The following is a 26,202-nucleotide window of genomic DNA, read 5'->3' on the forward strand; positions in this document are numbered from 1 at the left end:
AGTATCTTGCAAAATTTTATAAGCTTTCCTTAAAAAAAAAAAATATCAAATTGGTTGAGAAACATAACAAACAGTGATAGAGAGGCTCCAGTGAATTGTGAATATTAAACTCCATTTATTAACCACTGTGCAACATCGTTATATGAGTATTCGTGCGAGCATGCCCTATTCAATTTGAAGATTTACTACCCCCCATCGTTATTCATTTTGCCTGGCTTGAGTTCAGCTTTTTCAATTAGGAGTAAGTGTCAGGTCGTTCCTGTACACATATACGGTCACAATGCATATTAGCACAGGTCAATGTTTTTTTACTATGCGCATATAGCATAGGTGGATTCTACGTGTAATTCTAAGCAAATTTGCCGAAGAAACTGTGGATGTAAAATCAATTTGGAGTTTGCCAAATTGCGAAAATAGTGTTCGAAGAAACTACGAAAATGTTCACTGTTGCGCCCTCTGGTGGACATTTTAAGCAAAGATAAGTACAGAATTTGATGCTTCATACCAAAAACCCCCTCTTGGCATGTTTTTATTCAAAATTTGAACACTTCTTTACGACACTACAGCAAAATGCTAAGAAACCTATTTTCGCAATTTGGCAAACTACAAATTAATTTTAGACCAATGATTTCTTCGGCAAATATGCTTAGAATTTCATGTAGAAGCATTTTTTGCTATAGTCGAATAAATCTCCCATACAAATTGACCCGCTCTAATGCATATATGTACATACTTATATGACGAAGCAGAACTTGTATTCTGTAGTTATGAAAATGTGCGTGCTTACTACGTGCTGAAACATGGCCAATAATCGTATGTATGTTATTGTCTATGCCTGTCAGCATCTATTAAGTTTCAATAAGCTTGTTAGATTTTCAATTGAGTTTTTCATATGCCAGTTCAATTAATTTTCTTTTCTTGCAGTAAAGCCATGCAAAAATGAATGGAATAAAGTTTTAACAACTGAATAGATATACATATTAGGGTGGTCTGGAAACAAGAATTTTCGCGTTTATAAATTCTAAGAGCTGTGACCGTTGCCTTTGGACGTCAACATTTTTCCGAAATCGGTTAATATTTTCTGCCTCTTTTATTTGATTGAAATTTTGAAATTTTTATAAAGTCTAAAGAAATAACATTTTTTCAAACTTATTAAAAAAAATCCTATATATGCAGTAAATTTTAACATAATAAACATACTAAAGAGCAAGTTTAAAATAGTTGAGACGTAACCTTGATTTCAAACAATTTTAACTTTTTATCAAACAATTCTTACTAAGTTTGAGGCCATTTTATTGAAAAATGATTGAAGAAAAACAACAGTAGTTTATAAATGGTAGAATCCCGAAATAGCAACTATAACTTCTACCATTTATAAACTATCGTTTTTTTCCACAATAATTATTCAATAAAACAGCCTTAAGCTAAATAAAAATTGTTTATTATGGTTTATTAGGCCAAAAATAACAAAAAACCACATTTTGTTTTTTTTGAAGGTGCTGCTCATTGTCTCCATATGAAAACATCGTCAAACATACTTAAATACTTTGTATGGGACGAAATTCGTACCACCATCAACAACAAAAAAATTGCCACCAATTAGCGGTATTTTGTAGGCACCTTAAACTTGCGCTTTATTATAAATACTAAATTTAATGGCCCACAAAATTGCACAGATAGAATCTTTCTAAACATGATTTTGATAAATTGAGTTATTTGTTTAGAATTTACAAAAATCTCAAATGTTTAATCAAAACAAAAAAAAAAAAAGATAACAGAAAGCATTAACCGATTTCAAAAAAATTTTGTGGTATTCTATTGACTTCGAAATGCAAGGATCGCTCGCCATTAGAATCTCGAAACGCAACATTTTTTGTTTCTGCTGCACCCTAGTATACATACAATAATTGGCTAGTATTCGCATACCTACAGGCTAAATAAAGATTTTTTATTCGCATAACTTTCCCTATTATCCATTTAAATATTGTCTTATATAAGATTATATTAAGTAATGCTAATTATACTAGGCGAAATGCAAATTATACTTGGATAATGTATTGTAATGTAATGCAATTTACACAAATTACCAAACCAAATATCAGCACTATTGCCTAAAGCAAAAGAAAACTTTAACGAAAAAGAATAAGCAACAAAATGAAAACCAAAAGAAAAAAGCAGTTGCTGTTATGCTGCTGAACATTTCGTACAGAGTTTGCTACCACTTTAGACCTTGATTAGTTGCAGCTGCTTGGAACGGATACTTTTAGACCTTTGTTACGGAAGCAGCTTAAATTGCTAACACTATCGGTAAATGAATGAAGTGTAAAGAGAATACGTAAAATCAGAAACACAAAAAAATTGCAGTTCAAAAAAATTTAACAACGGATTTCGTAGTTAAAAAGGAGAGTACAAGTATACTTTTTGATACTATCAATGGGGTGTTTGTATATAATTTAGTTTAAAGAAACAAAATGTGTTTCTATGTGAACATTTGATAAACTAGCAGACCCAGGAAGAAATAAAATTAACGAAAGGGCTTATTTAAAATGTAGTGATTTTAATTATCGCTCATTCTCTTCGTTATTTAAAAAAACAAAAAAAAAAAACACAAGATAATTTCATAATAATTTTTTGTTGAACGTTTATAGCTTTGGTTATAAATAATGCTCCGGTATTGGCGAAGTTTTTATATAGGGGGGTCCCTCGATTCTTCAAGGTCATCTAGAGGTCATGCCAAGGCCAACCCAAGATCAAATTTCAGAAGAATTTTATTGAATTTTCAAGTTTGTTCAATGAATTTTTCCCTACATGACCTTCAAATGACCTCGAACCAGGCGTGATGGAGGCTAACAGACCTCGGATTCGCATTCATGGCGTCGAATAACGTGGTGATGTAGAGGTTTGGTTCAATATGCAGAAACTTTGTTTTTTTATTAACCTGTGTTATTTTAGTTTTGTGTTCGCATCAGAGTTATGAAGCTGAAAATTTAAAAAAATCTTTGCTTTGAGCTCCAAAACGCTTCTAGAAATGCTTGCTGTATGAACAATGGCATAAAGCTACATTAATTTGAAAGCTCGGCTCGGCCTCGCTTCCTGTGTGTGAACGCACCCCAACCAAGTGCTACATTTGCCAACAACGCTAAGTTTGGACTTGGCAACTGAGCAGTTAAATCTTCTACCGGCTAACGAAAATCTTAATCTATAAGTTTCTGATTATGCCCGCCGCCCTAAGCGCTAGGCAGGATAGTATATGCAGAAGATACTTCTAGAGTAAAATATAAACATTTCATGAGCTTCTCCGGCGCAAAGCTGCTTTGGATTGTGGTTGAACATCGGCAAAAACTCACACGGCTGAGTATATGGCATAGTCATGACTTATCAAACTCTTGTCGCATCTAACAACCAAATGTGTTTTATATAAATGAAACTACACAGCAAAAGAGCTAACTATTTTTCACCGCATTCAGAAAATATCACTCATCAAAAATTAAATGCTTCGTGTGTACACTTTAAATATTTTAAATGCGGCGTCGGATGGGCAGCAATTTATTAAAAAAAAAATTTATGTACACGCTCGTTAGTACAAATGTATGTATGTATGTATACATAAGGTATGTGTTTTAGTAAATTTCGCGGTGCATTGTCGCTGACTGCCTTCCACTATATATCGTTCATTCAGCGGCAGCTTGTCACTTGTCAGCGCGTCATGTTGCACAATTGTGCTGCAACTTTACTACTTACAACAATGATAAATACTCATATTATTCACTGCGCGGCGTCCGTGGTAAGCGCGACGAGAATCAACAAGACGACTAGTACGTATGAGTACATACTTAGTTGCTACATGTGTTCAAGCACTTTATTTTAAGTATTGTAAAAACAAAAACGTTAAGAAAATGAATGTGCAGTGAAAGGCAAGAAAAAGGCACAAACATACAAACGTGGTAAAAAAAATGTTCATAGACAAGACTTGTGTGGCAGTTAGAAAGTTTAAGCGAGCAAAAATTGTGAGTGAACTTAAGCGAGATATAATGTTAAGCGGAATTAAGTAAACTATATACCTATAGTGAGCTCAAAAAAAGTCAGAAAAGAGCAAATTTCACTTCTTGGAAGGGAGGGCACCCAAATACGAGTCCAAGTTCTCCAAACTTATATACGTATTTTTTTTTTTATTTGGCGCTGTAATCGCCTAAGCGATTTTGGCCGAGTTCAACAAAGCACGCCAGTTGTTTCTCCTTTGTGCCAACTGACGCCAATTGGAATTGCCAGAATGAAGTCAATTCTTCTCCACCTGGTCTTTCTGGCCATTCGAACGACATGATCTAGCCAGCGCAGCGGCTGTGTTTTTGGTGATATATATATATATATCATCGATCGATATCGATACATTTTTTCATCAAGGTATTATGTATTCTCTCTGATAACTGCCGGTACAAGGAGAACTCAATTTCCTCCTTGCGATTTATAAAAATGTATACCCGGCTTTTTTCCACAAAAATATGGAAATGACACTTGGATAAATTTTAGATGAAATGGCGAAAATTAAAAACAGCCTATATTAACTTTGCCCAAGGAGATTGTTTTAACCCTTTCAGTACAACCGTTCAAAATATTGGACAAACTTTTTTTGTACTTAAAGCTCTGTTTACCTTAAATAAGAGCTTTTGTTTTTAAATTAAACAGTTGTTTTGAGAAAAGTATATTATTCTTATTTACCGCATTTCTTTTACTGCAATTTCGGGATGCAGCTGGCCATGTTTTTTCACAAAAGTGAAAAGTGTCACAAAAATCGATATTGAGTAGTGTAATTAATATATATGAACAAATTTATTTTTTTCGGTGGAATTCAGATCCGAAAAAAATTTTAAATGTTATTCTCAGTTTTAAAATTATTGAATCACTTCCCCAGATTATCCCTGTCCAATATAATGCACGCTGAATAACGGTAAAACTAAGAGTTTTATAAAATTTTTGGTTATATTTTCGAAATCAATGACCCATAATTAGCTGGTAAGCAAATTTTCAGATTTTTAGCTTAAGCGACAGATTTTTGGTACTAAGAGAGTTAAGATCAATTTTTTAATCCTCACAAAATTTTTATGTTACTTTATGAAATTTGATAAGTTAGTACAAACCTATTATCTTAATAGTGTTTTTTTTTTTTTGTTAATAGGAATATGTATTCATGTGTATAGAAGATCGTACGTATTGCAGTGCAGCTTGTTTTTAATTTTAAAATGATTGAACAAAACCGCCCCATAGTACATATCTGACTACGCCCCTGCTAGCATACACTTATTTGATTAATAGGTGCACATGGCGAAAAATCAGCATAATTTATTTTCCGCATACTAACATGGCAAACGTAAATAAATACTCTGACCACCAACAAAAAAAGCTTGCCCTTTCAAATTCCAAAAGCAAATTTCCTAACCAGATTATGTCATAAATAGAAACGTGATTTAAATGACCCTATGTTACCTAACAAATGTGAGCGTCAGCGGTCTAAGAGCATGCAATGCTCAGCTATATATGCGACAAAAAAAGTTTAGTGTAGAGTCAACCATGCCATGCCATAAGTGGGTAGAAATAATCGCCACCGGTTGTATATGTAGTTAGCTATCAGATTGGTTAGTGAGTGAGTGAGTGAGTGTAAGAATCTACACGTGTAGTAACTAATTAAAATTTCTAAAGATCGCGTGCGACAAACACAATTTTTTTTGTTGTTTTTTTTTTTCAAATTGGTCGTTGTCCTTCGGCGGCGGTTTTGTTCGCGCCTTCGTTTTCATCTACACCCTACCAGTCGCTCATGGTTGGCCTATCACTTTCGCATATTTTTATATGTATGATCGTATGTATTTGTTTGCACATATAATTTGCTAGCGCGCATTTTTCCATGCCCCAGACTTGCAGGCATTCAAAACGAAAATAGCTGCGGCAAAATAATTTCATGACATCAGCAAAAAAAAAACCATATAAAATGGTAGTTATGCTATCGCGAAATTTCTTTAGTTACGTATACGTCATGTGGCACGTGACGACGCAGCCAAGTGTAGTTGAATGTTTTTGTTGCCGCTGCGGTTTCTAGTTGCCACAAACGCATGCGAATTTCTTGTGTTGACATTTCCTGTTTGCGTTGGTAGTTCGTGCAACTTTCTGATTTCTTTTTAAAGCTGTGAAAATATCTGATATTTTATTTGTACATAAAGTAGTAAATTTAAATGGGTGCTATGGAAGTCAAACACAGAGTTGACTGCCGTAAAACTGCAAATACACTTTGCCCTACTTTGTGCGGCTGTCTGCTGGTGGCATCGATTTTTACAATAATAAATACATATATGCAAGTATGTGGGTAAGCTGATGCGCTTTTTTCTTACCATTTACATATCGGGGGAATGCTTCAAGTTGACATAAAAGATACAAAAAAGGTCCAGGATTTATGCGGGTTTTATGAAGCTTACTGAAAAACTGAGACTGACTGAGTAAATTTAAGCTGACGTTGATGTTAAGTTGTATGCTTACTACCGCCTAGTCTGTATATAGGCACTCTACTGGACACTTTGTAAGCTGATACAGGATCCACCTCGCCTGCATCTGAGAGGGAAATTTTGTCTGGTACCGAGCTTAGTGGTAGTGAGTGGTAAGTTCAACCTCATCTAAGACCGATTAGCACCATTGGTTCGATTTTCCAAATCAAATTAAAGGTTTTGGGCTGTTGATGTGTAACAAGGTTTTACCTTTTCGAAAAGAGTTGCCATCTTTAAAAAAACTTAAATTTAAATTATTTAAAAAAATAAGGCGACTATTACAAAGTGGGCATCAATAGAAATGATTTCCAAAAGCTTTGTGTCCTAACTTAACAATAGGAGGCTTGCCACCTGTTTCAAAACTCAAACCCAGTTTGAATTAAGAGGATTAGTTAATAAAAATATGTATCACCATATGGGTGCCAGAAGATAGGGATTAAACCAGGTTTTAATTTGAAAATATTACAGAGAGGGTTGCCACATGTTTTAAATGGCGAATTTAATTTACTTTACGCAAGTTTTACGAAATATTAAAATACGGAAGAAATATTTAGTTTGACCGCTAAGATTATTTCTTAAATGTTTAAAAGGAGTTGCCACCTGCCTAAAAAGTTAAACCAAATTTTTTAATAAAGTCATTGAACTATTAGGATATAGCTTTCAATCGAAATGAGTTTAAAAAGGCTTTACTTCTGAAATATATTGAGGGGGTTGCCACATATTTAAAATGTCAAACTCAACTTAGTTGCTCAGCTAATTAAAATATGTAGCCTAATGTCAGAAGAAGGGAATCTAAAAAGATTTTTAGCTTGCAAATACATTTGGATTGGGTTGCCACCTCTTTTAAAAGCCGAATTTAATTAACTTATAAACAGGATATATAAAATATTAAAATACGGGTTTCGAACAAAAAAGTGTTAAGAAATCTCTAGTTTGAACATTCAGAATGTTTGAAGAGGGTCGCCACGTGTTTAAAAAGCTACATTCAAATTATCTTACAAGTTGGATGATTTATTAAAAAATCGGTATCAATTCAAATAGGATTGGGAGAGGTTTAAAAATGTTTTAGTTTGGGAATATTTTGAGGAGTGTTGCCTATTTGAAAGTCGAATTTATTTGTGAAGGTCATTAAATTTGCATCGTTCTTTCGAATTTCAAAGATTATAGGTCAAATTAATGACCTCGGCCTGTAAATTTTCGTTAAAGGTTAATACATATTTTGAATTTAGAACTTTTTGCACTCATACAGTCGCTAGCTAAAGTAAGAGTGGTTTTTGTATGCAATAAACAACTCCAACTTTTCAGCTAAACTCTTGCAAGACGAAAATGTTTTGATGGCAAACAAAATTGTAGAAAACCAACGACATTACATTTTGGCTTTCGTATGAAACCATTGTTCCACAGGCGAAAATCTCAACCGAGAATATTAAAAATTGTCCGGTAGAGGAAAGCGGTAGCAGTAGAGCAGCTTAAATGGAAGCTGTTGTGTCACACACACCTATGGTTTATTACATTTTATTTTGTTTTACACTTCTTCGCTACTGGCTTATTTAGTGACAGCCCTATACATACATATGTATGTACATAGTAAAGTCACTTTACTTTATCGGGGGCCACTCAAACATATTCGGCTTAGGAATACACTGAAGTCTACAGCAAGCTTTTGTATTCGAGCAAGTGAATTGATATTTAAACAGTTCCTAATTCAAAACTGTCCAGCATCTTGTCCTGGGCAAAGGCCTGCTAGGTAAATAAAAATAGAAAGCGACATCGTAGGCTCAGGTGAGACCCTTTACTTTTGGTGAAGATTCCTGAAACGTTTTACGGACTATGATTTGGAATGCTCCTGATAATATGAATATCAATGGATTGTTTGGTGGTATGACTTTGAAGCTCAGGAACACTTTGCATACTAAGAATCCGGCATCAAAACCACAAATTGTGTCAAGAGAAGAATAACTATTACCAACAGTTGCTACTCAGAATGCTTTGAGGTCTTCCGAATGAAGAATTTTTCGCTAGATTTAGGATCCCTGTGCATGAACGATGAATGCCAAAGAAAATGGAATGACGAACTGTACGAGCTTTGTAATGACATGGATACAGTTAATTGTATAAAAAATCAACAATTTCACTGGCTTGGGTATGTCTTATTCATGGATGACGATGCTCCAGTGAAAAGATTCGTGGAATCGGCACTCACTCATGTGTGGGTAACGACACTAAGGATACCCACGATTACAATGGACGGACTAAGCTCGGAGGCAGCAGTCTGCATTTTGCGTACTTAACTGGTAGAACCTTATAAATGAGAGATGCAATAGCTAAATTTTTAGTGATAAATTAGAAAGTCTACACTGCCGGAACAAAGTTTTGGCACAGCAAAATTTTCACAATATATTCAACAATTTTCATTCTAATATTTTTCCGCTAATTTCGTATAAAAATATGGTTCATTCAACAACAAAAAACATAAAAATATAATTCCTAAACTGTATGCAAAACTCGCGAAAATTCAGTAAATTTTCATCCAAATTTTAAACATTTTAATCGGATTTTTTAGAATTTTTTTGAGTATGCAGATTTGTAGCCCAATCACTTTTATTATAATAAAGTACAAGTTTTAAGTAGCTAGGAATTACCGTTTGGCATTTTTTTAACGCAGTCTCTTCTATACAAACATTTTATTTTTTTTGGAAAATACTTTATATGGAAAAAATGCAAAACCCCTTCACCAAAAAAAAAAATTCTCAAAAATCAATGCGATTTCTGACTAACTTGCATTTTTTTACTAGAATGTAATGGGCTGCAAAACTGCATCTCAAAAAAAATTCAAAAAAAATCTTATTAAAAAGTTTAAAATTTCTATGAGAATTTGCTGAATTTTCGCGAGTTTTGCACACAGTTTAGGAATTATATTTTTATGTTTTTTTTTTTGTCGAATGAACCATTGTTTTATACAAAATTGGCGGAAAAATATTAGAATAAAAATTGTTGCATATATTGTTTTCACAACTATTTTGAAAATGTCAACCATACAGAGGGAATACAATTTTATAACACACCATATTAAAACGGCGGCTATAAAAATGTAAACAATCTGAACTATAAATAAAAAAAGAGCACACATTGCCATTGGCCACAAAGGCGGAAGTGTCTGTTAGAAATAAAACGCACCAACAACAAATAAGCCAGTAGTTGAGTGACTTTTGTTTGCGGTTAACAAGTGGTTGTCATCCGTCGACCGGTTTACTAAAGCAAGAACGAACTCAAACTCATTTTATTGTTGTCTAGGTCTTACGCGTCCCAAGTGGGCATCCACGCTTGCCAGCTGGCATAAAGATTTTACGAGCACACCATTTTTTGTCAGTATATTCAATATAGACATAAGTATACACACACACATATGCAAGTTTATATAAAAAAAGTTATGGCCCATAAGGCGCTGAAAGTTATAACCACATTTCGTAGTCAATTTATTGACAAAATTTTTAAGCAAAGTAGTGAAAAATTTCATTGCAGCGCATGCATATGTATGTACATATGTATGTATGTGTAAGTAAATGATATCGGCAAAGGAATTTTTTATTTGCGCATACATTAAAGTCCACTTACATATATTCGAGTATTCAATTAAGATGCGCGCTTAAGCACTCGTATTTGCAGGGTGACTATTGAGTTGAAAAAAAAATCAGGTATGACAGCTGGGCGATGCTGAAAAGTTTATCCAGTATTAATTTACTTTTGACGGTATTTTAAGGAGTCTATATAAAAGTGCGCTAAAAGCATTTAAAGTGAATACGCTTGTAATATTTATGCAGTTGACGATACGCTGAAAAAAAGCTTAAGCAACGAAATGGTTAATATGTAGCTTGAACTTTATTGCACATTACATTTTTGCAATGAAGTAAACATGCTTTGAAGTAAGTATGTAAGTGCATCATGAAATTTAGACCCTTCTGGTTCATGGCATTTTCTTGACAATGAATATACCTGATGATATACATACATAGATATGTAGGGCATCCGCTTCAATCAAGATAAAACTTTAGTAATATTTAAATGAGCAAATGATGTATACTGGTAAAAAGGCATTGGATATTTGAAAGCAATATGTAAGCTACCATGAGCCAAACTTAACTCGAAAGATACGAAAAATACTGACAGCAAGGATTTAGCTCCTATTTAGTAGAGAAGTTGCACCTTCAGTTCCATGTGTAAGTCGAAATACTCGTAAGTTGGCGGTTTTGAATTTTTCGAATCGCTCAAGAACGAAGCGGAAGGCCACATTCCTTTTTTACTTTTTTCACATGCAGGAACTATTCGACAACACATAAAGATTAAGCCCTTGCTACTCGTAAGCTTCGCCTTGGTGGACTGAAATATGTCATTAGTGCTAGCCTGCAGATTCATATCTTTCAAGGACGGTGGATTCAGCAGCTAATCTTAGCTTATCATATGTGTGTAGACATTAAACTGAGTTTGCTCCCGGTTCCCCGTGTTGTAAAATTAAATTGAGGGTAATTCGGGGTAGTAAACATTTTCGTCCTTAGCAAGAGCTTAAATTGTAATTTATTTTTAACTTTTTTATTTATTTATATCTCGGTTTTGAACTGTGATATTTCATGCAAAATATATTTTTAGGTACTAGGTACATTGTATGCAAGTTACCTAAGCTGGCAAGTAAGTAATTAATTGCATGCTATTTGGTGTTGAGTTTTGTAATAATTAAGGCAAATAAGTCTACAAAAATCTATTTTCGACGAAAGGTAAATTGCACTTTGAAATCGAGTCATAAATAACAAACTTCCGGAAAAATTTCTTTTTGGCTGTTTTTCGAACTTGCCAACGACGAAAATTGTTATGATCTCAAACTCCACTCAAGGAAAGCTTTCAAACACGTCACGGGAAGGGTTCGGGAGTTGTAATTGCAATCGTCCTTTCTTCGTGACTTAATGTATTGTTCCTGTTATACAAAAACTGCTGGCAAGTCTGTGTACATGCTCCAACTTCCACGCATACGTTTGTTTTATTTACTGCAGTCCATTACACCAATATAGCACAGATTTCTATGTACATAGATTGTAATTGAGAGGACAAAAAAGAAGTTTGGTGAGGTCAAACTTTAAGCAACTTTATTTTATTTTTATAGATTACGCCACGGCATGTTGCCGTTCCGTTATTCCGGATTAGTATTTAAAATATTGTATATGATTTTACAAAAATATCTTGGCTGTTCGATAAATATAAAAAAAGCTCAGAATTAATCTATCATGACTGTCCGGGGTTTCCAGAAGCGAGGTGAAAATTGGAAACTAACTCTCAGCTGAACCTTCATCTGAAGGCCATCAACACTAGCAAAAGGTGTAAATAAGTGCGAGTGTGGACAACTTTAAGCAACTGTAATTAATGCTCACCAAGCGCCCCCGCCTCTACGCATAATCAACATTTTCACGCATTTCTTCTACCTAACCGAACAGTAGTGCTCTCTTGCTTTCTTTTTCCCTAAGCGTATGTATGTATATAAAGCACTCATGAACTTTTTTCCGCAACTTCGCATTCACCACAAAATTGCTTCCAACTTCCGCCACAGTTTTACACAAAAAAACAGTAATAGAGCATACTTTCAGCACAGACATGTACACAAACATAAATACATCTGTACATACGCATGTATGTATGTATATACATACAATATCTAGACAGGCGCACGTACATACATATGTATGCGTTAACCATTGTCGGCTTGCACTGGGTCAAGGTGAAAATGTGCAAACCAACAGCAACTAACCGCTAGACGAGTGTATAAATAGCGCGTGAAGTACAATAAGAACACCAAAAAAGAATGTTAACCACTCTCAACACTTTTTCTGTGTGCGCATGGGGTCTACGAGAATTCAGTATCACATAGCATAGCACAAGCACTCCAACATTTTATTTATTCCACAAACTTGGCATAATAAAAACTAACGAAGTATATTGTAAAAATTGGTTGCCGACAAGAGATTTAAAATAAAATTTGTGGTGTTCATATCCATTTTTATTTCCTAAGAGTCGCATAAATGAACATAATAAAAGTTCTTATTGCGGACGGCTTGTTTAAAGGGACAAATTCCGTTAGCGGAAAAACTTTTTTCACGCCTTTGAGCTACTTAGTAGGAAATGAGAATGAAATTTGCAAAGATTACAGTGACTTCCTGTTATTTATCTGACCTTGTATACAAACTTATTTTTCTTTGATTTAGTAACAATCATCTGTGAATCTTTGGTGGAGGTGTTGAGTAGAAAATTAGACGGCATAAGGGAGAAAGTAGAGCAGGAGTTAGCATAAAGATTTCAGTTAAAAAATCATATCATACCAATGTATATGCATATATGACAAGCTTTTAATATATCGAATAATACTTCTATTTTAATATATCTTTGTTTTCATATATACATGATTTGTATTTTAAATAAGTATATTTTCAATATCTTTTTTTTTTTGTTTGAAATATATTTTTTTACATTCTATATTGAAAAAAAGACGACACATATTTTTTTTGTTTCGTCATGATATTCGAAAATCTCGAAAAAAACTCCCGTAATATTTAACTCACGGAGAGGTATCGTTTTTTTAATTGTTTGCACTTAATAAACTATTTGTCGGAGAAAATCATTAAGGTATCAAAATGAGCGTACGATTGGGTTTTTGAGGAGCTACCTCGCCGGCAAATCGGAGTTCGAGCTCCCGAATGAAAAAGACGTTGCCCTGCGCGAAAGTGTTGGAAGACATTATCATTTCGCGTGAACTGGTTCACATTTCGGACTTGAACTGCTCCTATTTATGCTAAGTAGTTCCCTGCGAATGATTTTCATCCGTATCCGTATACCATCTTCACCGGATAAATAACTGTCACACGTAACCGAATCTGTGGTTTCTCCAAGACTGGATCACATTTCATTTGGTAGCACTACAATCGGCGAGAAAACTTAAGCAGGTAGGCGGGCGTTGACATAAAAATTAAAAAAATAATAATATAGAAATGTGCTATTAGCCAAGACCAGGGACGTAATAATAAAAAAAATAATCATTTTAAAGTGTAAATCAAAACGAGACTCGTATCCATGGAAGAATTCACAAAGATTACACTGCATAATTTTAACCAATATCTAACAAAGCGCCGAAAATTTGTCTCGAGTATTTAAAAGAAAAACGGCTACGCTTGCATAAAATCTCAAATTACACCCTTTCGCGCCTTGGCTCATCGCCTCTAAGGCGCTGCATAATAACGATGCGATTATAAACCACAGTAACAAGTGGCCGTACATACTACCACAATATTTAGCGGCAGCAGTCAGCAAAAATAAATTAGCCAACAGCAAAAGTGGCTAAATCGCAAAATGAAAACCACAGCCAGCAACGTGTCGCATTCGGCGTTGACTGAAATTGAATGGCCGCACATAAATTCACTTAACACTTAACACTTGCAAACAAACAGCTGGCAGCCAAAGCACCGTAAAAGGATATTCAAAAAAAAAGGCAAAGAAAGCTAAGCCGTTGTGGTAAGCTAAGCCGATGGAAAATTGCAAATTTATGCGTGAATATTTTTCAGCGCCTACAAAGGCATAAATAAAGTGCCAAAGCCGACTGACTGCTCAAGTGGCGTTTACTTATGCGTTGTAAATTATGCAGCAGCGGCGAAAAAAGGCCGACACACTTACGGAACTACGTATGTATACACATAAGTAAGTACATGCATATTTATCGGGGGCTTAGTGCGAATACTTTGCTTTGATTTACCAGGCAGTCTTGGCAGTTTGCCTGTTGGTAGTTAATGATATTCTAATTACAAATTTTTGCTATGCGAGACTCGCCAAAATATAAAAATATTCAGAAATGGTTTTTAATAATTGGCTATAAGCTAGGGTTATAACCACTAAGTTGGAGATTTGTGAATGCATTGCACTATAAGTAAGTATAAGCTTAAACAGATGGCAGCGTTGATCTGGATTAACTCGGACTTAATTCGGATCAACTGCAGTTAATTCCCGAGTTTTCAAGAAAGTAATTACTTGGCTTAAATTTTGGTTTAGAATACGAGAACCAACGCATCCACTTGGAAAATTTTACTAATTTAGCATTAACGTATTCACAACATTTAACAGTGGAGTTATTCCTTTTCAAGTAATTAATATACGTTCTAAATATGAACCAACTCGGAGTAATAATACGGGTTCTTCAAATATCCGCCACTTAGCGGATTAATCCATCTTTCGTATTACATTGTCATCGGGTTCTGAGTCAACTGCGAAGTTTCAAGTCTCTAGGTCATCGGGAAGTTGGTCGGAAATTGATTGCAAGATTTACCCCAAACAAACATACTTACATACATACTACACAGGTACGACAAGAGGTACCTTAGGTCAGAAAATGTAAGCGCCTATCACTTAGCGCAGACTTGGAACCCCTAACGGAGTTTTCTCCTACTTTCCATAAAGTTTTACTCCTTTGTTGCTTAGTAAACTTGTCGAAAAAGAGTTCAAACTTTATGTTGAGTCAAGCCCAAAGTTTTAGCAGACATGACCTTTACCCTAATTTAACACCCGCAAGAGTTAGGAACGGCTTGGGCATTCGCGCTCCTGCCATAAAAAGATCCAATATTCCATGAAAATTTAGCCTTTAGAAAGCTATGTGCGCTTTGTATGTTTATGAAGTGAGATTTTTGTTCGCCGAGAGAAGATTCTAACTGGCAATTCGTTCCGAGAAGTTACTTACTGGATGGTTTCCCGTGACACCGTTAGATCTCGACGCAATTGACCGTAATCTCAGTATTGCCCTTTACGTAGATACCGATGCGTTCACCTACTCCTCTGCTCCACTTTTACTATATCCGCTGGCAAATCGTCAGCTCCTTTGGGTTTTTTTTTTTATATTGAGCCAGCCTAGAATCATTTGTGCTTCGTCATAGTGCGTTAATTGAACTTTCGATGCATCATTCACATATAGAAGTTCGGGATATTCATTTGTTTCGTTGGCTTTTTTGCTTCCACTTACCACCGTAGAGTGTTATTTCCCCGTAATTAAGGTCTATTCTGAACGTCAGTTACCAGTTCACCATTTTTTATCATTACAAGAACTCTGTGGCCTTTTTCAATCCTACTGTAAATCGCCGAGTGATATTTCTGTATTCACCTCATCCACGACTACCTTCTTTCAACTTCTGCCGAAAAGCTCCCCAGCAAAAAATATAACGCCGAAGACTACTGACAGTGTGCCGATCCTACGGTCACAATGCTCACAAAGATTTTTCGTCAACATTTCTTACTCTTTTCCGTAAATTTCATCTTTTCATTTTGCATACTTATTCTTATTGCTGAGGTGCTATAGTGCAATATACGTGAATTTACTATGCTATCTTTCACTGGTATTAGGTTCAATCAGACATATCCGTTTTAAAGGCACATTGAGTCTACAAGAGCCAAGACACCCAATTACTAATAGAGATAAGATGAAAAAAATAAAAAAGCTCGGCTTCCAAAAGCTTAAAAGGCATAAAAATAAGCAAACTACTTTCTACTTTGCACGTGAAAAATAAACGGAATAACAAGTGTTTACTTATACTAAAACCGCAATTTATTTAAAATCACAGCAATGAATAGCAAAGAAAGAAATTTAATGATAGAAAAACTGAAAAAAATAAAGAAATACTTAAAGCCAATCTGATAACACAAACGGCACGTGAATAGAAAATATATACATAGCCAAGGATAATGTAGAAACCCGGCAATTATGTGTGTGTGTGTGTGCGAACATGCTGTGAGCTAGTAGGTAAGATGAAGCGAAGCCAACGCATCGACAATGAGCATCACATTAAAATTCAAAGCACGTAAGCACACAAACACACATACAAAACTACAAAACAATGGCAAATGAGCAACAATAACAACAATGATAAGCTGCAAGTGAGCACAAAAAAAAGAATAACGCTGAAAGGGATAATGAAGTAAAATAAAGGAGAAAAGGAGTGTTGCCTACATTTGGGAGCTGTCTGTAGATGACATACATATGTGTGAGTGCCATTTGTGTGCAGCCAGGTATTTATTAACGTTTTCATAGTGACGAGTAAGTGCTCGTTCATGGACGACTGTCCGTCTGAGCGTAAATTAAACGAGAAAGGTATTATTTATAGAAAAAAATAAAAAAATATCTGCAGCAAAACATACCCAAATGAAAAGAATATGACACCCGCAATGTATGTTGTATGTTTGTACAAATGCATGCAATCAGAGAGTGCGAGACAGTTATTTTTCACTTTAAGATTCGCTGTGTTATCGCTTTGCGATAATAATAATAAATGCTTCATTAACGGAGAACAATAGGGATTGGTGCGGATTGAAGAATTGTTAAGGTGAATGAAAACGATCCTTCTTCAAGGCTGGCATAGTTACATACATAGTACAGCATAGATAACAAGGTACATATTCAAAAGCAACCACGTTTGAAAGTGTAATTTTTTTGCTGTAGAAATGGTATTGTAAATCACTTTCGGTACACCTTGACGACACTTGAAAAATTGTTTATAATAAAATGTTTTAGACATCAAATTAGCGTAAAAAACGCCGCATGGTCCAGAAAATTTACTACGGAGAGTTTGCGGTACGTTGTTATTCAATTTATTCAGGAGGTATTCTGCCAAATGCACAATTAAAGCTAAATTTTTAACTTTGGTCCTAAAATTGCCACGCCCATGTCATGAAGATTCCTCGTTTTTAAAAATATCTTTCGGAACATATGTTGTTGACGAAGGTATATTCTGCAGAAATCCAAGATAAAATCTGCGTTTTGTTAACCTTAGTCCTAAAACCGCCACACTCATTTCTAGAGATTTGTCGCTTTAAATGAAAATCTTTCCGAACAAACATTTTTACTCGATGGGTAATTTACAGGAATCTGCAATAAAATGTACATTTTTTGCTAATACACGATTTTTGGCACCTGGCTAAGTATTAAACAGCAAATTTTTTAACCTGAAAGGCAGTGAATTTCAGTGTAAACCGACCCTAATGATTTTTTTTTTGATATGGTATTACAATAGAAATTAAAAAGTTTTTGATTTGAAGATGTGTATCCTTAACTGTCCAACCTAATTTGCCGGCACTTGCCGGTTCGTATACTTTCATTTAGGAGGCGGACAGCATTTGGTCGAACCAAAATGGGCGGACAGTCCCAATATATACCACAGTGTTTAGTGACATTTGGAAATGTGTTTTTACTTGTGGACGACAGATACCATTGAATTTGACATTATTAGTGAAAACAAGCCTTAGTATTTAAATATCCTTCAAAGGCTTTCCTAGTCGCGACAAATTAAGAACCATTTAACCTTCGATTTCTGCATGCAAAAAAAAATAATAATAATTTTTAATAATGACGGTATTTCAATTAAGGCCTGTTACCATACCGATAACACCGTGCGACAGTGAATTTAAAGCACTTTGAAATTTTAAAGAAACTTATTCGTATGATTGATTCAAAAAAAAAAAAAACTATTTAAAAAATCCAGTGCAAATTTGCATAATAATGTACCAAATAAAATATAAATTCCGAGGAACTAAAAAAAAATATTTTTTTTTTTACTTTATTTGGACACCCATGTTACTATTTTCATTGCATTGAATTTTTTAAATATTTTTTTGAGCTAACCATATCCTTGAAATTCAAAAGTAGTTTAAAACAAATCCTAACGTTAGAGGGGAAAACGGAATTTCATACTTTTTGATTCCCAGTTTTGTGCGTATATTGATTCTTTTGTGTATTTTTAAATTTTTTTATTTTTGTCGCACGATATAATACGTCATTTGCAAAATTGTACAATTTTGCACAGAACATTTTGAAAGCACATTCAAAACCTTTGTCATCAGACTGTGACCAGCAACATAACTGAATGACATAGAAATTGCAACGACACGTTTCGGTTGACTGTCGATTTGGGCGGAGCTTTTCTTGCTGCCGCAAATCATTTTTCGCCGCTTGTGAAGCATAACAAATGTCGGTTGGAGCATGGAAGAGAGCAAGCTTAGCAGCTTTGGTGGCACGTGAATGTCGTGTGGATGAAAGAGCAGAACAAAACAGAAAAGCGAAATTGGCTATTTGGAATTGGTAAATATCATTGCAAGTTGAAAGAACAAAGCAGAAACGAGTGCAACGATGATTTAAGCGCAATAGGCACTAAATTGGGCTTAATTAAAAAATGTATGCATACATATAAATGCACACATACATCGGGTGATCCATCTAGACCTCTTTTTAATATTAAATGAAACTATTAAAACAGATCTGGATGTCGGACTCTTTGTTATTACCTGAAAGAACATTCTCTACATTTACTTTCTGAAAATAATTTCATTCAAATGTTGGCTGCAGACAGAACATGACTGTCTGGGACGGGCGCTGCCGCATTTTTATAACGACCTTTTTGTTGCCTGAAATTGAAGCCCGTGATGTCGGCAATATTTGGTGTCAGCAATTTATCGTGCCATATCTCACACCTTTGGATTTTTTCTTTGTCGCTATGGAAATAAAAAATTTTTGTCTATAAGCCAGCTATCATTTAAAACTTGGAAGCCAGTATTACTCGCGTAATTCACGTAAAGCTGGAAGGTTTAATTGAAAATTGGAGTTTTCAAATGGACCACCTAAAGCGCAGCCAACATTTGAACGAAGTTTTTTTTTGTTTAAATAAATGTCGGACAATATTTGTTCTGTTAATAATAAATATTCCGACATCCAGTTCTCTTTTTAGTATTTTATTTAAAATTAAAAAAGTTGTAGATTGATCACCCAATACAGATAAATGTGCACTAGGGTGGTCAAAAAATTCATGTGAAAAAGTTAAGTCGGAATTTTCATGCATCACCCGCTAGGATTGTTCTATACCGAAAAATATACCCCTATATTTACATAAATAAAAAAATATTTAGTGTTAAAAAATGGTTAAATAAACAATTGGGTATTCTTATTGGAAGTCTCCTGAAGAGAATCAGAGTTTTCCGATCGAAAAATATTGATTTTCAAGAATTCTATACCATTTCTACGAAAAGTAAATTTTTTCCCCGATATAAAATACATGGAATACTTTGGGCGACTTCTAAATATTTTTTGATATCAAAATAAAAAATAGGAGTATATTTTTTCGATATAGAGCGTTAAAATTCCTACTTTAATTTTTTTGGACCATCCTAATGTACATACACATGATGAAATAAAAGAAGGTGTTATACGTTCGCGTGCCTCTCGCTGTAATCGCGATCTTGAACCTCCTTAAAAAATTTAATTTGCCTCTTTGACAAACTACTCTTTATGTTACAATCATGAAAAGGTACTAAATTAGTATTCACACATTGGCATCACTAGTCGCCATTTTCGTATTTGTCTCTATTGTTATTCGTTGACAATCAGAATTAAAATTTATGCGAATTGAGAGTTAATTCTTTAAAATTGAGAATTCACGCTTAAGTTTTTTGATAAAATTTAATTTAGCAACTAATAACAAAGAACTTTCTCAAGTAATTTTTCAGTATTATATTTAAAAGTCATTTTTGACTTATTTTATTGATTAAATTATTTTACAGGTGTCTTTGGAATTCTCGCGTCGCTACTGTGTGTCGACTAGAGTGGTCCAAAAAAAGTAAAGTCGGAATTTTAATGCTCTCACCCCTTAGGGTTGTTCTGTACCAAAAAAAAATATTCCTCTATTTTTTATTTTGAAATAAAAAAATAAAAAATCTAAATAAAAAACCATGAATTGTAGAGAAATTTTAAAGAATTCGTAAAGATCTCATCCGACTTTTTGCCGAATTTTCTAAAATGAAATAAACTATGCACATTTCGATGCTTTTACGAAATTTCGGAAGAAAATCGGTAAAGCAATGAAAATAATGCTGCTATGTGAAGAATTTCTTGCAGAATTTTTTCAGAATTTTCTTTATATTTCGTACAGAAATTTCCTTACGAGTTCGTGTCAACCCCTTCATATAATTTTCTTTGAAGATTCGTAAAAAAATCGTAGAGATACACCTAAAGATTTCATTAAGATTTCGGGAACTTTGGTTTGCAGGGTTTTTATGTAAAAAAAAACACAGAATAAACAGTTTTTTTTTGTCAAATTTATTCCAAAAAAGTTAGCACAGAAAAATGTAAATACATACGTTACCATGTTATCTTATCCACTTTTACAACATTTTTCACACTGCGCGCTAGCTTTTCCATTTTTGCCATAAGGAGAATCCCCATTTACTTCCAAAAAATAGTTACCATTCAAACTGTGCGGTACATCAATACCCATGGGATACTCTGCGCCCGGGCATTTTTCTTCACGCAATCCAGTCAGTGAATAGCAACGCTTAGCCATAAAATTTCGCTCATTTCCTGGACAAACCGATTCCGCATAATATCGAACAGCGCGATGGTGTGCACAACTAACATCAAAACAACCGGGTGGCAGCGGATCAAGTCCACCTGGATAGAAGTCTACATCGCCGAGCGGATCACGCTTCCCCAAAACACCCGAATTTGAGTGTATTACATCGACGAATTTGGCATCTCCGCGCATTAATCCAGTTAGCATCTGGCCTTCGTTGAAACAGGGTTTTGCTGGATCTAAGCCAGTAATACGTGGTAGAAGTTTACCGGTCTTGTAGCTGAAGTAGCGACCGGCAGCGCCGACAATATGTGACCCCAGACTATGGCCAATGAGATGAATATTTTCAACCGGTACAACGTCAGTTAGCAGCACTAGGCCTTCAGCAAGATGTTCGCCAATTTGATCGGTGTTGAATGCAGCCCAGGTGTAAAGGGTATCGACAAAGTTCGCCGCATCGACGGCCTATACATAGTATATGACAGAGAGATAGAGAGAGATAAAATAGTTTTTAACATTACGTATTTCGCTCTTGATTAGAATTTTCGAATAGACATTAAAACATTTTTGTTCTCGCTCACTCACTCATTACCTTATTTACTCACCTCACTGGCCACATAACTTACTCATTCACTCACTCACTCACTCATTCAATCACTCGGTTTTTTCATTCTCTCATGTTGCTCTCACCCCTTTCCTCACTAACTCACTGGTTCACTCACCGCATTAGTTTTCATATCATAAAAGCTAGCATTTTTAAGTGGATGCTTTTTTCTAACTTCAACTTTTTTGATTTTTCCACCTATAAAATCGTTAAAAATAAATATTTTTTGATCAAATAAGACTATTTCCCCTCAGAAGTCTTCAAAAAATAATACTCTGATGCTTATTTTACTTACAATATTTACTATGTGTGTTTTAATAGCCGATAATCCTGTCTGTTATATACAAAAAATAGTTATTTTATGTTTTCATAACCACATCACGCACCAGCAGCTCAGGGCATGTGTTTATTTTTTTTTTGTGTATTCTACTCGATTTTTTCTGCGGGTATGTGGTAAAAAATTTTGAAAAATATGGTTGCCAGATATTTGAAAATTTAATATTATTTAAAGGCTCAAAAATAATTAAGTTTCTTCATCAAAACTAAAAGCGTTTGAAAAGATTTAACAACGTCTTTGTTCGGGGTTGCCACGTTTCTAAAATACACAACAAATTTAAGCTAACTTAATACCACAATATGGTTATCCAATGTAAGGTTTATGCACTCCTAGCAAGGGCTTTTGAAATTACATACTTTAATTCACATATATTTTTGGATAAAGTTGCCATTTATCTATAATAAAAAATTTTATAAACCATGCTGCATGCGGTTAAGTAAAATATGAGTTTCTAACAAAAGGTGTTAAAATAAGGAATAAGGGCTGAGCGACGTTGTAGGGCAGAAGAGGACTCAATTGGTCTCCTGGTCGTAGCGCGTACCTCAAAAGTATCTATCTACAGCTTCTGGATGTATATTGACTGTAGTACGAAAGGCGTTAAAGTCATACAATGACGCACTTCTGTTAAGGATTTCGATGCTTTCTCCTACAAAAAAAAAACACTTCGACAGCAAGGTAATGCAGCTCGCACATAAAGCACAGGGGACAAACTGAGCTTACCCTGTTTGGTTCCCAAGGCACAGCCTTTGTCGCCAGGAGAAAGACAGCACAGGGATTGGTAGGTTCAGGACATTGCATGCGTCTGTTGTCATACATATCTTGATAAAAAGGAAGCTCAATAAGCACAGAAAGTACTCAAGTGCAGTCGAAAAGTGTATACTCAGAGCAGTGCAACTTCGAAGCACATTAGATATGTGCCACTGTGAAGTCCTTACTCGGCCCAGACTTCGCTTTGTAGGATCACCATTTAAATAGCACTTATCCAAACGACTAAGCGATATTTCCTGACGATACAAGAAGCCAGAAAGGCCTGTAACCAAATAGAAGTTTACTACAATAGATCATTATTGATTGCGGTGACTAGGTGTGCTGCATATTTCCTGAATCTAAGCCCTCCAAATCCATGTGCAAGCACCAAATAAATAGAGTCCATTTACGAACATACATATATGTATATCTACAAATATTTAAGATGCCTAATTTTTGGTATCATTTATATTATGGCTCTTTTGCACGTACCAGATTGCAATTTCAATCATTACACCTGAAGCTACTATTAAAGAGATTCGACTACTTAAATTTCAATATCTAGCAAAATTTAGATTCAAACTGTGTCTCCGCACTTTATTCCACAAATACGTTAATGCGTTTTTCTATGTGTTCACATTTTTACTTACTCACCACAAAATTCACATCACCACGGCAATTGTAAGCGTTGCCAATCGTATCGATTGCACTATTATTTTCGATTGTTGTCGTCCAGCCGGTAGCCAGTATGACAACTTTCTTTTTCGGATCAAAATGTGGACTATGCCAAATTTCATTAGCTTTTAGTAATGGATAACTGTAGTTTTGGCAGGCAGTGCGTAATTGAAAATTCATTTTCGTCAAATCTGGCGTCACTCGCGGTGTTATCGTTTCAGCTGCGACTACCTTGGAGCCTAGAAAGCAAGCGATTCAAAAATAAAGCAAAAAAAGCGGTGTAAAAAGTCAGCAACGCAGTCAATTCCCAATTCAATAACTGCTTGTACTCGCATTAAAACCACTTAACGTGAAGACTTACAAATCGTATTTATGGCCGAGGATACCAGTTCGAAAGGATAACCACCCAATACATTTTTGCTCGCCTCAAAAATGCCATCTGGTGTTGGTATTAAATTCGGCACCTGCTTAGCTACTCCCTCAGCGACGTTCCCAATGCCTCTGCCCACATCTTTTACACCTTCTGGTATTGAAAAAATACTACTAGCGCCTGTGGTCAGATTGGAGGCGGCGCTTCTTAAACTGCTTCCAACTTCCTTTATACCAAAGGCGTACAGTCCATTGGTGCTTACAGCTAGCAATATAAATGCTAAGCCCAGCGTGTTGAAGCGCGACATTGTTTCGAATTTTATTTTTATTTTATTTTTTTCCAATAACTATTTTCACATAGTCATTTTCACAATCACTGCACACAATGCTGCTTTGTTTTGTGTAAAACTATTCGCTTGTGCCATGAACAGCTCTTATTTATACAAATGTCGAGCATCATGTTTTGTAAAGAAGCACCAACAATGCAACTCACATAAACAAACAAATCGAAAATCTTCTCATTAGTGATTGGCTCCCGCTCAAGCCTACGGTGCCGTTGTACGGGTAGATAATCTACAGTCGTGAATACAAATAATAGCATAGTGATAGTCGTCTAGCTGTTATACGAAAGAGAAACGGCTAAATTGTAGCTATTTATGAAAACCATTTCTGATATTTTTTTTAACAGAAAACAAACCATAATTTAATTTTAATTTTTCAAACATTCTGGACATAAAAAAATAAAATTTTTTTTCTGAATTTACCTCATCTTTTTGGAACTTGTGGCACTGATAATTTTTTATTCTTTAAGATTTATTTATTTATATATTATTTTTAAAAAGTCTGTGACATGTTGGGTTTTTCCAGCAATCATCTGCATTTTTTCAGGGTTTGTCGGGTATTTAAAGTTTTTTGTTTTATTATTGCATTGTTTCTAACCTTGTCGGTGATAATTATGGAAAATTCGGAAATTTTTTTTCAGATTTTATGAAACGTTTTGAGGGTTTTTTAGTTAATGTGGAAATTTTTTACCAGATTTTCAGGTGAGTTTTTTTAGGGATTTTATTTCAAGGATCATGTTTTACTTCTCAGAAATTTATGGGTATATTTTTGTACTGATTTGGATTTTTTTTAATCTATTAGGGAATTTTTTCGGCTTTAATTAATATTTTCCTATTGCGCTGTTTCTGACCTTGTCGGTGATAATTATGGAACATTCGGAAATTTTATTTCAGATTTTTCGAAACGATTTGGAGGTTTTTTAGTTAATGTGGAAATTGTTTACCAGATTTTCAGATGATTTTTTAAAATGATTTTATGTTAAGGATCATTTTGCATTTTTTCGGATTCCGCTTTTTACTTATTGGAATTTTTGGGTATATTTTTGTACTGGTTTGGATTTTTTTTTTGTAATATATTAAGGAATTGTTTCTGATTTAGTTAATATTTTCCTAACTTTTTGTTTTTTTAGGAATTTGTTTGAAACATTTTGGGGTTTTTTTGCGGATTTTTTCCTATATGATTAAAATTTTCGAAACGTTTCATGATTTTTCAGAAATATTTTAAAATGTTTTCGCAACTCCATCGTTTTGTTTAATTATTTGGTGTTTTTTCGGGGCTACGTTTGTAATGCCTGAGATTTTATGGCTTTTTATTGTGGTTTCTTTTTGAAACAATTCAAATGTATGAAATGTTGCGTGTCTTTTCAGAAATTTTCTAAATAAGTTCCGGCTCCATTATAAAAATGCACTTGACAGTTCTCAAATTGTTTGACCTTGACAAAATGTATTGATCTTTATTATGGGTCCTACTTCGCTCTTTTAGTTCCAAAAAATAGACAAAATGCAGCAGAGGCTCATTAAAAACTATGTGATGTTTATAACAACTCTCACAGTATTGTTAAGCCCGCTATATGTCGAAAATTTCGTGGTTAATTTTTTCGACTAGCAATTCCCGAAGTTATATTTTCACTATTTTAAGCGCAACTGTATGCTCTCTGTGCATGCATAAATACATACCTATGTATGTACCTGCTCTCAGAATTTTCGCCACCGATTTTCCTTTTTTGTTGTCATAGCACAAATGGAATCCCAAATGAGACAGGTAAAACACTTTTCGAATTTTTAATGTAAATTTGATTAACTGCTACAATTGCATTACCTAATGTGCGAAGCGTTTCACGCTTGTGACAGTTGCTGCTACTTATTTTTACCGGATTGAAGGAAGGGGATGAGGAAGAAGAATAAAAGCGAAATTCGTGAATTGGCATCTACAATTAATAAAGAGATTTAAATTTATTGTATTAAAATAGATGTTAATGCGGGAATTTAAATTTATATCGATATGTAAACAGTATAAGCAAATGCAAGTCTTTTTAAGCAAGAATGTGAACCTGTATGCTATGTAAAGTGTGTTCATATCGCCTAATTCTAAGATATCCATATGTAATATGTAAAGGGCGGGGCATTTTTTTTTACTATGCGCTTATAGCATAGGAGGATTCAGAAATTTTCAGAACCCATGCGTGTGAAATCATTTTAG

General features: G+C 34.6%; 1 protein-coding gene across 1 annotated transcript; it reads right to left on the bottom strand.

Annotated features, from left to right (window-relative positions):
• Window positions 1–20,653: 20,653 nt before the first annotated feature.
• LOC118733314 (vitellogenin-1-like) lies at window positions 20,654–24,084 on the bottom strand. Its single transcript, XM_036462669.1, has 3 exons — window positions 23,654–24,084; window positions 23,272–23,531; window positions 20,654–21,394 (listed from the first exon to the last, which is right to left on the bottom strand). Exons 1-3 carry the CDS (start codon window positions 23,967–23,969, stop codon window positions 20,732–20,734), a joined length of 1,239 nt encoding a protein of 412 aa, XP_036318562.1. The 5' UTR covers window positions 23,970–24,084; the 3' UTR covers window positions 20,654–20,731.
• Between the last annotated feature and the right edge of the window lie 2,118 nt (window positions 24,085–26,202).

The sequence above is a fragment of the Rhagoletis pomonella genome, unplaced genomic scaffold (genome assembly GCF_013731165.1).
Source record: "Rhagoletis pomonella isolate Grant_MI unplaced genomic scaffold, Rhpom_1.0 Rhpom_scaffold_00002, whole genome shotgun sequence".
Taxonomy (NCBI): Eukaryota; Metazoa; Arthropoda; class Insecta; order Diptera; family Tephritidae; genus Rhagoletis; species Rhagoletis pomonella.